Source organism: Paroedura picta, chromosome 5 (genome assembly GCF_049243985.1).
Source record: "Paroedura picta isolate Pp20150507F chromosome 5, Ppicta_v3.0, whole genome shotgun sequence".
NCBI lineage: Eukaryota > Metazoa > Chordata > Lepidosauria > Squamata > Gekkonidae > Paroedura > Paroedura picta.
This window is the reverse complement of record NC_135373.1, coordinates 82,976,060-82,991,421: the sequence shown is the minus strand read 5'-3', so window position 1 is coordinate 82,991,421 and position 15,362 is coordinate 82,976,060. Positions and strand designations below refer to the sequence as shown.

The window sequence follows — 15,362 nt, the reverse complement described above, 5'->3', positions numbered from 1 at the left end:
TTTTCTTAAAGTGAACGAATAGGCATTCAGGCATTCAGGCAAAGCCAAAAACAATTCTTCCCCAAGTTATCACACAAAGCATGCCTCTTTAAAGTCCCCCCCCCATTAGGAATGATTCTTCCTCCCCATCAAAGGACTTGAATCACTAAGGGCCCGATACGGCTCTTATATGGGAGAAAGCTAACTAACCACTCTTCTCAGAAGAACCAGGAAAACCTCAGTAAGCAGACACTAAGGGAACAATTTGAAATAGGGGAAGGTCCCTAGCCTTGCTAAACTAGTTAGCTGCCCCCTTTACTGCCACTGCATGTTTTCCAAGTTATCTGTCTGCATTTATGCATCATATCTTGTATATTCCAACAGCATGCTAGTCATTGAAGATGTCTATATATAAAGCTTCATGAAATGCCTATTGGGAAAGGAGTGGGTACATTTGTGCAAAACAGAGACTACGACTCTCTAACCAACTTTGTGGACAACATAGTCTAGGTTTAAGCAAAATGTTAGCTTCTGTTTTGAAAGCTAAGCCCTCTGTTTGTAGATCTGAGGAACCATGTTATTAACACCTTTTGGGAATGGACAAAATGTCAAAGAATTATTGTGGATGGAGGGCCAACTGCCAAGCTCAATAAGGATAAGCATATTCCCTCAGGAACATCTTTGGAGAAGCTCTTTGACAGCCTGGCTCCTTCTGTGTTCCTCCAAGGCAGCTGCAAACAGTTACCAGAGAGTTGTTGGATTTTAGAATCTGAATTTGTACTGTCTTGCTTTAGAAAAGGAATATGTAAAAATACAACCTCTCCACCACATAATAATTTCCTTGTAGGACATTCATTACAAATGACAGGAGTTCCATGGGCATAGCCAAACCAAAAGCATTGTGAATCTATCTATAAAGGAATGGTGATAATGAATACTCTCTAAAGTCAACCTGGGAAAATGCTGAGCATTTGTTTGCATAGGATAGGAAATATCTTTTTTCCCCTCCCTTCATGGATATAACATCCAGCAAGCAAACACTGGTTATATCTCACTTGTCAGGATTTTTCTGTTGTGGATCAACAGGAGTGCCATTGCTAAGTGCTTCAAAACAAGTGTTTGATTAGACCTGAAGGAAGAACCACAGAATCAGAGTGTTATTCATTATGTTGGTTCTTAAATGGTGGGCTTTTCATAGTGTTCAAAGTGGATTTATCTAGCTGTCTTGAAATCAAATGTTTGAAATCAAATGTGCTGTAGTTTTCCATATGACTCAGTATTGACCCTAAAGCCAAAAACTAAGGAGTCCTGTCAGTAGCCAGTTGTTTCAACCTGGGAATGGGAGCTCACTACTAAAACTAGGAATAAATTAATAATCAGAGCTGATTTCTCCAGCTCCCATTTTGCAGTTTGATTTCCTGGTGTGACCATTGCTCTGGCTGGTTTCATTCTCATTAAGGTACCTGATAATAGTTTTGTGAGTTACCACGATTTAGATTCTAACTCATACAAATCAGAGAGCCTATAATGTTCAGTCAAGGCTGGATGAGCAGTCTTTTCAAGAAATGTGTAGCTCAAATCTACTATTGATTTTAAATCAATGAAATGCAGATCATCTTACCTTTTGCTTTTGGCATATGCTTGAAATCTGATCTGAATGATTGTCAGCTATTGCAATTTCCCCATTTCTTTGGCCTTTTCCTTCACCTGAAAGCCAATCCCAGTAATGCTTCTGTTGCAATATGTCTTGAGTGTTTCACTTGGTAGCTGGAAACTGCTGGTGGGAAGAGTTTGATTTTGTACCCTCACTCTTCTATACTCTTGTAACTGCAAGCTCTGATGATAACCTACCTCTCCAGCTTGGATCTCCCTTGGTTACATATCATTTGTTGTTGCATATAATTTGCCAGGAGTGATCCTTGCTCTAAACAAGAAAGAACATTCAGGGGAAACTGAACTCCATTATTTTCCTGGCAAATCAAACTTAAATGTCAGAGTTTACTCCACAGAATGTGGAAATACCCTTAAAACTAGATTTGTGCCTCCCACCGGCTCCACCATGGGGATCTTCATGCAGTCCGTGTGTAGAAGTAGGTCATTCGGTATATGTCTCTTGTTTAATTTCATTGTACTATAACTATTCCTCCCATTTGGCCCCTTTAATTTCTGATGGTTCAGTATGGTTTTGCTACATTAGCAGACCTTCAGGCCATGCAGAATATGAATCTCTCGTTTACCAGTGGGAAAAATTCCCCTTTCTGCAAATAACTGCAATAAGCACACCCAGCAAACATTCCTTGTGCCTTGCAAGGAGCCCTCGGTTGCCTCCAGCATCTTTCCAGCTCTGTCATTCTCAATTTTGTTTGCACAAAGGACTCAGGAGTGCCTGCATTTGATGGCCTCATTTCTTCTTGGCTTTCTTCAGTGCACGGCTGCCATGATAATTGTGGAGTGGACAATTATGCCGGCATTATGTCTGACGCCAGTCTTTGTGGCGGTAGCAGAAAAGATTGCATTGGAGTCTACACTATGCTAAAACAATCCCAAGGCACATATTTCTTTTATTTGCTTATTTATTTATCTGCTTTCAAGAAAAAAAATGAGCATAAAATATATGTAATGTTTCAGTTTTCATTTATAAATTAGAACCAATTGTTTGAGGCTTAGTTTCTACTCTACTTTACAGGATATTTGACTCTATCTAATAGTTTCTGGCAAAGGACACAAGGCTGCCTGTTCTATGGTTCTGCTTAAGAAAATTCACATTGAAGGATGGAACACATGGCGGCCAACAACAAGCAAGGGAGAAAGGTCCCAACCATACACAGAATCTGCCTTGATGACTAACAGGGCTCAGGGACTGCTAGAATTCTTCAAAAAGGGCATAGCATAGGTAGCTGTTTGTATTTTAACCACTGTCAGAGGATTACAGTCTGTTTCATTCAAGTCTTTCACTGAGAAATTCCTCCCCACCCCCAGCAAAAGCCTGAACAAAGCAGACATAAGTGTCAGATGAAACCTACATGCCATCTTGCTGGAGGCTACCTTCTCAGCATGTAATGCCCTAGACCAGTATCATTCAAGATATAAGCTTTCGTGTGCATGCTTACTTCTTCAGATACCTATGTGCACATAGAATCTTATACCTTGAATTAATCTTTGTTCATATGAATGGTACCACTGGACCCAAACTTTGTACTGCTGCCTCAGGCCAACACAACTACCCACCTGAATCTGTCCTACAACAGTGTTGCTCACTCAGTGGCTCATCAGCCACATGTGGCTCTTTGACATGCCCCCTGTGGCTCTTTGGAGCACCATCTGTACACCGCCCGTGGCGCCGCGGGCGCCACGGACTAAATAAAACAGTAAGGGGTTCTGGGGCAGGATGTGTCCGGGATGAGGAAGGGTCCGGATTGGACCCTTCCTCATGACAGACAACCGGAGGGACCAAACGGCAGGCGCGAAGCGCCTGCCGATTGGTCCCTCCGATTCCCAGCCCCAGCAACTGCGAGCCGCGCTCAGCGCGGCTCGCAGTTGCTCCCGGCCTGACGCGGTGAGAGGCGCGAAGCGTCTCTCACCGCGTCAGGCCGGCCCCAAGGAAGCCCCCGCCGCAAACACAACACAAGACTCCAGCCGCCGAGAAGCTGCAGAAAAAAAAAAACACCCCCGGAGGAGCCTTTCGCCGCTAGCGCGACGAGAGGCAGCAGAAAAAAAAAACCCTGTAGGAGCTCCAAGCCGCCGCGCCGACGAGAGGCAGCAGAAAAAAATTAACCCTGTAGGAGCCTTTCGCAGCTCCAAGCAGCAGAAAAAAAAACCCCTGTAGGAGCTCCAAGCCGGCACGCCCACGAGAGGCAGCAGAAAAAAAAAAACCCTGTAGGAGCCTTTCGCAGCTCCACGCAGCAGAAAAAAAAACCCTGTAGGAGCCTTTCGCAGATCCAAGCAGCAGAAAACAAAACCCTGAAGGAGCCTTTCCCAGCTCCAAGCAGCAGGAAAAAAAACCCCTGTAGGAGCTCCAAGCCCACGAGAGCTAGCAGAAAAAAAAAACCCTGCAGGAGCCTTTCACAGCTCCAAGCAGCAGAAAAAAAAACCCTGTAGGAGCCTTTCACAGCTCCAAGCAGCAGAAAAAAAAACCCTGTAGGAGCCTTTCGCAGATCCAAGCAGCAGAAAAAAAAACCCTGTAGGAGCCTTTCGCAGATCCAAGCAGCAGAAAACAAAACCCTGAAGGAGCCTTTCCCAGCTCCAAGCAGCAGGAAAAAATACCCCTGTAGGAGCTCCAAGCCGGCACGCCCACGATAGCTAGCAGAAAAAAAAAACCCTGCAGGAGCCTTTCACAGCTCCAAGCAGCAGAAAAAAAAACCCTGTAGGAGCCTTTCGCAGATCCAAGCAGCAGAAAACAAAACCCTGTAGGAGCCTTTCCCAGCTCCAAGCAGCAGAAAAAAAAAAAACCCTGTAGGAGCCTTTCACAGCTCCACGCAGCAGAAAAAAAAAAGCACCTCCTGGTGTCCCCTGGGTCCTAGCGCCCATTGCATTCCTGGTTGCAATGGGCTTTCTTGCTAGTTCCACAATGTTTCAGGAAAGGAGGGAGGCTGCAACCTAGTAGGGTTTCACACCTTAAAATAACCTCTGGATGATGGTTAACCTGAAAGTCTCCCTCTGCTGTGGGCCAGCCTCATGCAGTGGTGGGGTTCAAAGGCCTAATCTCTTCTCTACAGTGCCTGTTCTCTCATCCAAGCAGTCATGCAGTTGCCAGGAGAGCTAGCTGGCAGCAGAGAAGAGAGAGTCAAACCACCCTCACTCCACAGCAGGCACCAGGGGAAAGAACAATCTGGCCACAGTGGGGTGTTGGTAGTTTTACTCCCCTGGCTCTACAGTGCACTTCCTCTCCAATGTGCCTTGGCAATCTCACTCTGCCATGCCTCCTTGTGGGCCCAACTGGGGTCCATTCTACAAGGAAAATTCAGCGAGATCCTTACCTTACACAGATGCTTTATTTTTACCATTTTAAATGATGCCATCAGCCTCTTGCCTCATTCCAGCACTGATCTCGCTAAATCTCCCAATTTGTTGCGAGAACAGCAAAAGTGGATTCACCTGGCAAAATCCAGTTAGGAGGCGGTGACAGTATTTGTCACACAAGGAAAAGTCCTGCCCTTGCTTCTGCCCCCTTCATTTCTGGGAGCAGGGTTTCACTGTCTTTTTAAAAAATGGCAAAGAGGTTGGCGCTACAAATAGGCATTTGTGAGGCTGCAAGATGCTTTAAAAACATGTCCCAGATCGCACTCCCAGGCTCTCTCTCTCCCCAAGTTAAAAAAATGGCAAAGAGGCTGGAGCAAAGAATAGGCATTTGTGAGGCTTCAGAATGCTTTAAAAACATGTCCCAACCAATGCATATATGAATAAATGGATCCGCGTTTCATCGCATAAAAAAAAAAGTTCACAGCGAGCAGTGGAGATTTAAAGCACCATGCTGCGAGGTGATTCGTTGTCAGGAGTGATTGATGGGCACAAGCTCGGGGAGGCACTGGAAGCTCGTAGCATATTCCTCACTCCTCGGAAGGAGGTGAGGAACTCTGCAAACACTACGATGGCAGAGAGAAAAGTGGGAGGGCTCCCTAGTGTAAAATGAAGATAGGACGCTACAAAATGTTGCGCTGGCTCATGCAGCGCCAATCACGTTTCTTTTCCCGTTGTGCGGAATTGGCCTCAGTTTAGCAGAGTAAAACATAGTGCACTGTTGGTAATACAGCTGACACATGTGTCTAGCATTAATAAGAGTCTCAAAAACGGCTTACAATCACCTTCCCTTTCCTATTCCTTGTGAGATCCACACATGATGCTGGCTTTGATTCAGATTTGTATCTGATGCAAAAGTGGAAGCGAGTCTCCATCAGGAGCCCTGTGAGTTGACACGACATATGCAGTCAGAGCCGGATTGTGGCTAAAGTGCCACTTTGAAGGTATTAAAAGATTTTCTTTTTTCTTTTTTTAATTGTGGTCTAAATCTGCAACCATTTATTTGAATGATCCTTCCAAAATGTGCTACCAGCCTAGGAAAGACAGTCTGGTGTAGGAGGAAGATGCAAAAACAAAAGCTCTTATATAAGTTGATTTCTTTGATATCAAAATAAAAGATGTCATAATATGTCTACTTAATAGTAATATCCATAGTCTTCCTTAGAAAGCACATTTCCAAGTATAAGTTTTCCACTCCCTTCATCTGAAGGATTCGGTCTGCCAAACTGCAGATGGAGAATTTCCCTTTGGACAGGTGATTTAATTTCTCCCTTGCAGATCAGGCAGAGGGAGATGTGGTGGTGAGTTTTCCTTCTTTCCTGTCTGCTTGGCTAACAAGTAGATGCAGGACTTTAAGAAAAACAACCCCAAACCCAAATCAGAATGTGAAAGAGAGAACTACATTCTGAGTCCTGCCTCACACACCTCACTTGGTTGCATTCTAGAGGTTTCAGCATTTTTCTCCAGCAGCACAGCTCTGGTATCAGGAACTGATGGACTACGAGAAAGGTTGAAAGCATCAGAGAGCAGTATGAGATGGGGCAAGGCCAGCAAGGCCATTCATAACAGTTCTATCTGGCAGTAACTTTGGCCAATGATTCTGATTGGATGACATCCCTTTAATATACACATTGTTTGTCCATTGTTGCCTTCCTCCCTCTACCGAGGTAACTGAAACCAATTTCCAGAATAATTTTCTGTCTGAATCTTTTTGACTGTTCCTGAAGATGTGACAAGGTGTTCAGAGGTGGGCTAATCTTACCTGTCCTGGCCTCAACCAAAGATCTAGCAGAAGAGCTCCGTTTTGCATCACACGTACATGTTTATTGTGTTATCTCTGAGCATACAGGTTGACAGAAGCCCTCCCGGCAATGGGGGTATAATGAGCACACATGGAAGGGGGGATCATGGTAAAAAGCCCATCTTTCCCTGCCTACATTTTATTTAGACACAAGTCCTGATTTTGCATCTATACACATGTATACACATTGCTATCTCCAAGTGAACAAGAACCTAAAAAAAATTGATTACTGATCATGTGGGAAATGTTATTAGCATCTACACAACATTAAAAGAAGTGTGACATTATAGAGTATATCAGTATTTGTATAAACAAATAGATTTTTCTTTTCTTTAACAGTTCATGGGAAATTATGTCGAGGTGTGCGTTTTTGCATGGTGCTGAGGCACTGTGCACATGGGAGCTGATCACACAAATAGGTTTTCAAAGCTTTTGTGATGTACTAAATTCCTATTTGGTTTAATGATGTACAGATGTGTCACTTTTCTTCTATAATTATTTTTTTCTATTAGGAGAAGGACTCCAGTTTTAGAATAAATCAATTTGATAATGCTGGTTTCTTGACCAAGAATCAATGTTTATTTCTGTTTTGCCCTTTCTGTGATCTGCCAATATTTCTGTAGCTATGAATCATTTAGACAAATGGCTGCTAGTATGTTTTCCTCCATGCTGTATATAATGTGATTTTATCTAATTAGCAGAGCACTCCTACAGGCTGATGAATACTACCCTCTGGCAAGTCCATATCTTCTTTCATATGGAGCAAAACCCACATTTAATGGAATAACTTGTGTTGTCCTAATGTGTCCAATATATCTTGTCTCTTTAAAATGACTCTTATCGATTGACTGGCAAGTTTTCTTCTAATTTCAAGGAAGTCATATAGCCATGATATAGGGCAAAAGTTCATGGATCTGAAGATTCTTAGATCAAAGCCAAGAAAGCTTTAGAAGAGAGAAAGCAACTTCATTAGCATCAAACCTGGCCACTTACATTAAAGTATTAATTAATTTTAAGCAGTCTAAAATTTAATTATATTCTACATACTTACAGACCAGTGCTAGACTTTTTGTCCTCCTTAATAATTCTCTTGATGTACTCTGTGTAAATTATTCATGAAAACTCATCCTTTATCCAACAGCCTGAGAAAGAACCAAATGAGTAAAATACAGATAGGCTTCTAATTTTTTCCAGAAAATATAGTGACGGGTAGTCAAATAAGGCACTGTTACAGTGACATATACCAAAGGACAGTTGTGCCTTACTGTCTTAAGTAACTTTAAGATGTGAGGCTTTGTTCCATTGTGAAATAAGTTGGCTTAACTAGCATGTTAATATTTTCCTAAACTAATTTCTCTGAAACCAAATCCATTGACAATAAAGGTCCAGCTCCTCTGGATGTTATTAATAGCATTCTAGTTCTTTCTCACCACAAGTAACAGTAGTTGCTTGCTTTTGCTTTTAGGTGGCATTTCTGTTTTTCTTGTACTAGTTTCCTCTAGAGTTTCAACTAGATGTTTCAACTGAATCTCATATTTGGCATGCATGAGTTTGGATGAACAAATTAAAAGAAGAGTTAGTTCTTATATGCCACTTTTCTCTACCCAAAGGAGTCTCAGGGGGAACTGTGGTACACATTTAATTTGGAACTGGATCATTGCCGTACCTACTAATAAACCGATGGCTCAGCTTATGGTGAAGAAGCCATTGTTGGATCTGTGGGACCTGGCCAACTATCACCCCATCTTGCATCTGGCATTTCTGGGGAAGGTCGTTGAAAGGGTTACTTAGAGTTTGGCCTTTGACCCATTCCAGCCTGGCTTCTTGCATTTTCATGGGATCGACAGGTCTTCATTTTGGCAACCTCCAGGTGGAACCTGGGCTGAATCTGCACAGAGCTTTTATTCCAATCCCAGGTCAATTCAATCCCTGCCGTCTCCACTGAGTGCGATTTCCATTTTGATTTTGGCTGATTTAAATTTTCCCTCTGCAACAAGCATGATTGATCCAGAGTGACCCTACCTTTCCCTGCAATATCTGGAGTGGATATGACCTCAATATTTGAAAAATCGGCCTGACTAAAGGTGCAGCTCTTTGCTTGTCCTGAACTAACTAGCTGCAATGCTGTAGAAAAGGCCTAATTGGCCAGGGCTTCAGATCAAAGGCTTCCTTGATCCCAAACTGCAAGTTTTCTCTTAAAGGGGAAGCCCTTTATTACCCCTCCTCTGCTGTCTCCAATCCTCTCCCCCCCCCCTCTGTTCAAGAAAAGAAAGAGGCTCCTGCTGGACTTGCCCCCCCTTCTGAGCTTCCCTAATCACGTGCAGAACACTTTTCTGTTTCAATGAGGGGGGGGGGGGATAGAGGAAGACCCGAATTCAAATTGATCTGAATTCAGCAGGATTCACAATGGAATAAACAAAGAAAGTGCAGAATCAGCCCCGGAGTTCTCCTGGAATTACAATCAGTTTCCAGGCTATCAAGATCAAATGTCCTGGAGGAAATGCCAGCTTTGGAGGATGACATGAAATCTATGAAATCTTGCTGAGCTCCCTCCATCCACACCAAGACTCCAATCTCTCTGCCCCCAAATCTCCAGAAATTTCCCAAGCTGGAATTGGTAACTGTCAGGCAACCAGAAGTTTGAGCTGGTTCTGCTTCCTAGCCATTTTCTGTATCAGTTCAGATAGAGGGAGGAGCTAGGAGCTAGAGAAGTCACCAGAACGAATCCAAACACATTGAAAAACAGTAGGGAACCACTCCTGAGTGGGAGTGAGAACATTAACCATACTTTCTTTTAACAGATTGAAAATTGGAGTAGATTTTTATTATTAGGACACTTTTTCATTTTCATGGGTGTTTAAAACAAATAATACTAAATAAGGAACAGGAAGCAAGCCAAAGAAGAATCACAGTGGGTAGTTCTGATAATCCTTCCCAACTCAAGAATTCACGCTTAGCTTGATATTGTAAAAAGCATAAAGGAAAGTGAAGGACAATTAACTGGAGCTATACATGGTACCTATGACAGAGGCCATCTCAACCAGCATGATGTAGTGGTTAGAGCACTGGACTAGGATTTTGGGAGCCTGGAATTGTTGGAGAGGCAGGACAAGGGTTTTATTAAATAATTATTATAGAAGACATAGATTAGAAGAAAGTTTGAGTCCTGGGGCACCTTTGAAACCAGCCAAGCTTTATTCTGAGTACAAGATTGCATGTGCCATATCTGAAGATGCATGCATACACATGGAAGCTTATACCCAGAATAAATATCTGAATATGGACCTTAAGAAGAGTAGAAATCTTTCCACAGAACTGATAGTTGGACAGGTGCCATATATGAAGAAATTTGTCTGTTATCATGTAGCAATGAAGGACAGTGGCAGAAGAGAAGTTGAAATGCCTTCTCCTACAGTGCTGGATCCTATTTAAAATCTGAGCCTTGAGAAAGCCTTGGGCCTGATATTCCAGCCTAATTTTCTTGGTCATAATTCCCACTGATTTTGTTCTGCAGTTAACTGGATCTTATTTCAAGTGAATATATTTAGGATTAAAGACTCTGTCTTAGTTTTAGAGATGTAGACTTCAATTATACACCTTCAAATCTGAGACTTCATAGGATGTCTCTTAGTTCAATACTATTTTTATCCAGCAGGTGTCCCTCTAATCATAGAACCTTTATGCAGGTAGTAGTAAAAATTCTTTGTGAGGCAGTTTCAGCTGTTCTTCCTTATTGCAGAAAGAAAAAAGGAAGGGAAGGAAGGGAAGGAAGGAAGGAAGGAAGGAAGGAAGGAAGGAAGGAAGGAAGGAAGGAAGGAAGGAAGGAAGGAAGGACGTGTCTCTCCCCCTTGACTCTGGTCACCCCTCCAGTTACGCATGATCCAAGCAATGCATACGTGAAATGGACTGGGTGTAATTTCATTACACTGAAACTGCCTAGCAATGTAGTTCCAGCCTTTCATTATATATATATATATATATATATAAGAGCCTCTTGTGGCGCAGAGTGGTAAGGCAGCCGTCTGAAAGCTTTGCCCATAAGGCTGGGAGTTCAATCCCAGCAGCCGGCTCAAGGTTGACTCAGCCTTCCATCCTTCCGAGGTCGGTAAAATGAGTACCCAGCTTGCTTGCTGGGGGGTAAACGGTCATGACTGGGGAAGGCACTGGCAAACCACCCCGTATTGAGTCTGCCATGAAAACGCTGGAGGGCGTCACCCCAAGGGTCAGACATGACTCGGTGCTTGCACAGGGGATACCTTTACCTTTACCTTTATATATATATATATATATATATATATATATATATATATATATATATATATATATATATATATATATATATATATATATATATATATATATATATATATATATATATATATATATATATATATATATATCCCTGCAAAAGCAGGCCTTGAAAAAAGTCCTTTCAAAAAAGGGTGGGGGGAGGAGGACAGAAGTGACTCTCGGGGGGGGGGGTTAATTGGGAGGGTGGGGCAAGGGACAGCCCTAGTTTTCCTTTCCTGACATCCCTGCTGCAACTTACTGCTCATTGTCTATCATGAAAAGAAAAGGACTGTAGATTTATCCGCATTCCCTTATCACGGGACAACTGGCAGGCAGAGTCCGGCCAGCCCTATGACAGCCACGGGAGGGAGGCAACATCATCAGGAATCATGAATAAAACCCATCAACAAAGGGAGGGTGAGCCAAAGAAAATGACTTGTGTGGAAATAGTCTGAGAGAGTGATAACTGCTGCCAATCAGAGTAAACATTACTGGGCAAGACTGAATAAAAATATGCAGTGGCTTCCTGTGCTTACAGGGGGATAACTGCAGATGGAATATCAATGTGGTTTGGTGGTTAGAATATCAAAGATCTGGGAGACCCAGGTTTGAATCCCTACTCAGCCATAGAAACCTCCTGGGTGACCCTGGGCCAGTCATGGTTACTCAGCCTAACTAACCTCACAGGATGGTTGTGAGGCTAAAACTGAGAGGAGAACAAGGCAAGCTGTTTTGGGTCCTCATTGGAGACAAAGGAAGGGTGTAAACGAAGCTGGTCAATCAATAAAAGTAAACATGGCTACAAGCTGGGGGCCTCAACAAACTGTAGGATGGTCAGTTTGCAAATCCCTCCTGTCCAAACAGTGGCACAGGTATGAGAGGCAACACAAGCCGCACATCAGCACCCACTTAGGTTTGTAACACCACTTGGAACCACTTGGGCAGAGAACTAGCCTTGATCAGAAAATTATTTTTGTCAGCACTGACGTGCCTGAGGCAGTAGTTTTCTTTCAGTTTCCTTCAGAGATCTCTTTGGATCCTCAGGTTATTGCATTGAGTGCTTGGCTAGTTGAATCTCTCCCTGTCCCTCACAAGCCGTGCTCTGCAAATGCTTAATTGCTTGTAGGGCAAAGTGGCTGTGGCATTCTTGGAGATAGTAGTAGCTATGAACAAGAGTTAGAAGCATTCCTTGCTGGGAGATGGAGTATACCAGGACTGGAAATAGGAAGTAGAAAGGTGGAGAGTTGTCATGGGTAAAGGCTGTCTTACTGAGTGATGCAGCAGTTGTATGCTTGTTTAAGATCTGTGATAAACCTTGCTTGGAACTTAAGTCTTACTGAGTTACTTGATGCAGATGAGAATCTGTTGGGCATAGAACCTTATTAATGCCAGAACATTACTAGAGATTCCAAATAATTTCTTGACAAGTAAAGCAACTAGAATATGAACTAAACACAGTTTCTGTGCACAGCCCTATTTCTTTCCTGTAACCACTGTACACTGGTGTAGTGTTTCATGGAGATGCACCGGAGTGGTCATGTGAATAGGCTTCTACAGGTTGAAAGGAACAGCGATAAACTTATACTGAGTACATATATTGACTTAAATAGAGAATGGTACAGATACACTGTTTATGCCTCTGCTCTGATGTATTATGAAACATTCGAGTCAACATCCAGCTGCAATGTTCAATAATACACGTCTAACAACATTTCAGCTACTTCTTCTCAATCTACATATCCAGAAACATTCATACCAGCACAGCTATATCTTACGATGTTTTATGTCGAGACCTCTGTATGGTGTAGTCAGTATGGTGTAGTGGTTAAGAGTGGCAGCTTCTAATCTGGTGAGCCAGATTGATTCCCTGCTCCTCCACATGCAGCCAGCTGGGTGACCTTGGGCTTGTCACAGATCAGGGCTCTCTCAGCCTCACCTCCCTCACAGCATGCCTGTTATGGGAAGACAGAAGGAGATTGTAACCTGCTTTGAGACTCCTTTGGCCAGTGATAAGTGGGGTATAAAAACCAACTCTGCTTCCTCTTCTTTCTGTGTTTAGTATCATGAGTAATAGATGGGGTTGCCAACTTTCCCCTGGCCACCATTGGGAGAGTGAGAGAGAGAGGGTTCCCAGATCCAGGTCAGGAAACTCCTAGAGATTTGGAGATGGAGCCTGGGGAAGAGAGGGATCTCAATGCACTACTATGCCATCAAGTCCATCCTCCAAATCATTTATTTTCTCTAGAAGAACTGATCACTCTAGTCTGGGGATGACCTGTATTTCCAAGGGATCCCCAGGTACCATCTGTATGCTGGCATCCATAGTAACAGAGAAGGTTTCAGGTTGGATTGGTAGACCAATTTAAGATAAATTTCAAAAAGCACACACATACACACCCACACCTAAGGAAGCATGTACCTGTCACCAGCAATCAGAGATCTGAGGGTGACATTCAGAGCAGATGGTCAGAGACAACAGCAAGCATTAGGTTCCAAATGAGATAACCAGATGGTGCTGCGTATATACAGTCTAGGGCTGATCCAGTTAAGGTGAACTAAATTGAAGATCAAGCACTCTGTCAGATATGCTGCTAAGCCCTATGAAAGAACATGCAAGAGGATGACTTGTTCTCTTGTAACAGTGGTGGGATCACACCATTACACTTGCCTATAAGCACTATAACATCTTTGTAATTTAGCTCTTGGCATCTGCTTTCTGATAACTAATGGTGTACCTACTTTACATTAAATTGGTGATGGTTTCTTTGCAATCAGATAGTTGTACAAGAGAGGGAGGACAATGGTACAAAGAAAAATGTTAAGTTCAATACAGCATACAGTGAATTCTTTTTTATGGCTAAGGAAAGGAATAGTGTGGTAGGATGCTTATTAATTCTGATTCATGCAATAACAAAAATGCTTCTTTATTATAAAATCTGCTTTTGAAAGGTAAAGCTTTATTAAAATAATCTTGAAGTGCAATCTGCATTACCTTGATGTTAATGCCCCTCAGTCTGGATCTTTGGAGTGTCAGGAATTTACACATGAAAAACAGGTTGCTTTTAAAGGGGAAAAATTACTGACATTAAACAAACAAACACCTTTCCTGTAAATGTGACACTAGACCAATAACATGTATGAAGCTGAATTCAATCCAGTGAGCTAACCATATATTTGAATTCTGTTATCCTATTTAAGGCTTCCAGGATTATCTGTATGGTGTAATCTTGTAGCACATCAAGGTATTTTTAAAAAGCTGCATACATGTGTGGTGGTAAATTTGAAGGAAGACTAAAAGATGTTATCAAACTCTGTTTCTCCATTTGATAGGAATAATCAGCAACCACAACAGGTACAGCAAAAATGAAGTATGATTCTGTAAGTACTGATTATTGCACTGGGTTGTACAGTAATAAAGGGTGTGATACTATTATGTAAAATATGTGGCATGTAAGACTGATGTAGTTGTGAGTTCAGGCATCTATCTGTTTGTCTGTGTATCTGTCCATCTATCTTTTTGCTTTATTCTGGACATAATTAGTGATTGAACTGAAATACTAATATCTATCAAGCTTGATAGATTCTTTTGAAAGATCACATCATTTATTTGATTTTAAAATATTAACAGTAGTGGTTTATCATTTCTCTGTAACATTAGTGATTAGCACAATACTGTTGCTATAGAAGTCTTAGACAGGTATAAAGTTAGGATACCTGTTATCAAAGAGCATGTTGAAAACCAGCGATCACTGTGGCATTTAAGGTACAATTTAAAATGTCTTTATGGTGAAAATGAAATTTAGTTGTGTTCACAGCAACAGCCCAGTCCTAATCATGGCAACTTGAAAACAGTTTCCATGGATTTTGGTATATCTCTCTACTAAGGAAACAGGGTTAGAATAGCAGCCATGTGGTGCAATCCTAAAATGTGTTATATCCTTCTAAATCCACTAAAGTCAATGGTTTTAGTAGGGATTAACTCTGTATAGGATAGCCCTGTCAATGTCATAATCGAATACGTGAACCATCTACTCACTGAATGTATTTATTTGCAACTGTATTCTTTCATTTCATTTATATGTAGCTGCCAAAATGTTTTAAACCTTGGAACCCAACATTCAAGGCCCAATCTGCCCCTTCTGTTCACGCCAGAAGCACTAATCTCAGGCAAGTGTATAGCATGTGTGCAATTGTCTGATCTAGCAATATGTCCAGTGCTTTCAGGCACTTCTTGTCACTGCTAGACAGGAGTGATGTGGGCCAAGAGACAAACTCA

At 42.2% G+C, this 15,362-nt stretch overlaps 2 protein-coding genes across 6 annotated transcripts in view; one reads left to right on the top strand and one right to left on the bottom strand.

Annotated features, from left to right (window-relative positions):
- The window catches only part of MYRFL (myelin regulatory factor like), a 512,195-nt gene that overhangs the window by 69,158 nt on the left and 427,675 nt on the right, over positions 1-15,362 (bottom strand). The gene's annotated exons all lie outside the window — the stretch shown is intronic.
- PTPRR (protein tyrosine phosphatase receptor type R) overlaps positions 1-15,362 on the top strand; it is a 156,281-nt gene that overhangs the window by 52,906 nt on the left and 88,013 nt on the right. The window contains exon 2 of one of the 5 annotated variants that reach the window (XM_077338806.1): positions 14,417-14,464. The exons of 3 other annotated variants lie outside the window; for them this stretch is intronic. In XM_077338806.1, the coding sequence (XP_077194921.1) occupies positions 14,450-14,464 (15 nt within the window). In that variant the 5' untranslated portion in view covers positions 14,417-14,449. Of the gene's footprint in view, positions 1-14,416; positions 14,465-15,189; positions 15,254-15,362 lie in introns of those variants that run through there. One more of the 5 variants, XM_077338807.1, reaches the window with a different exon arrangement.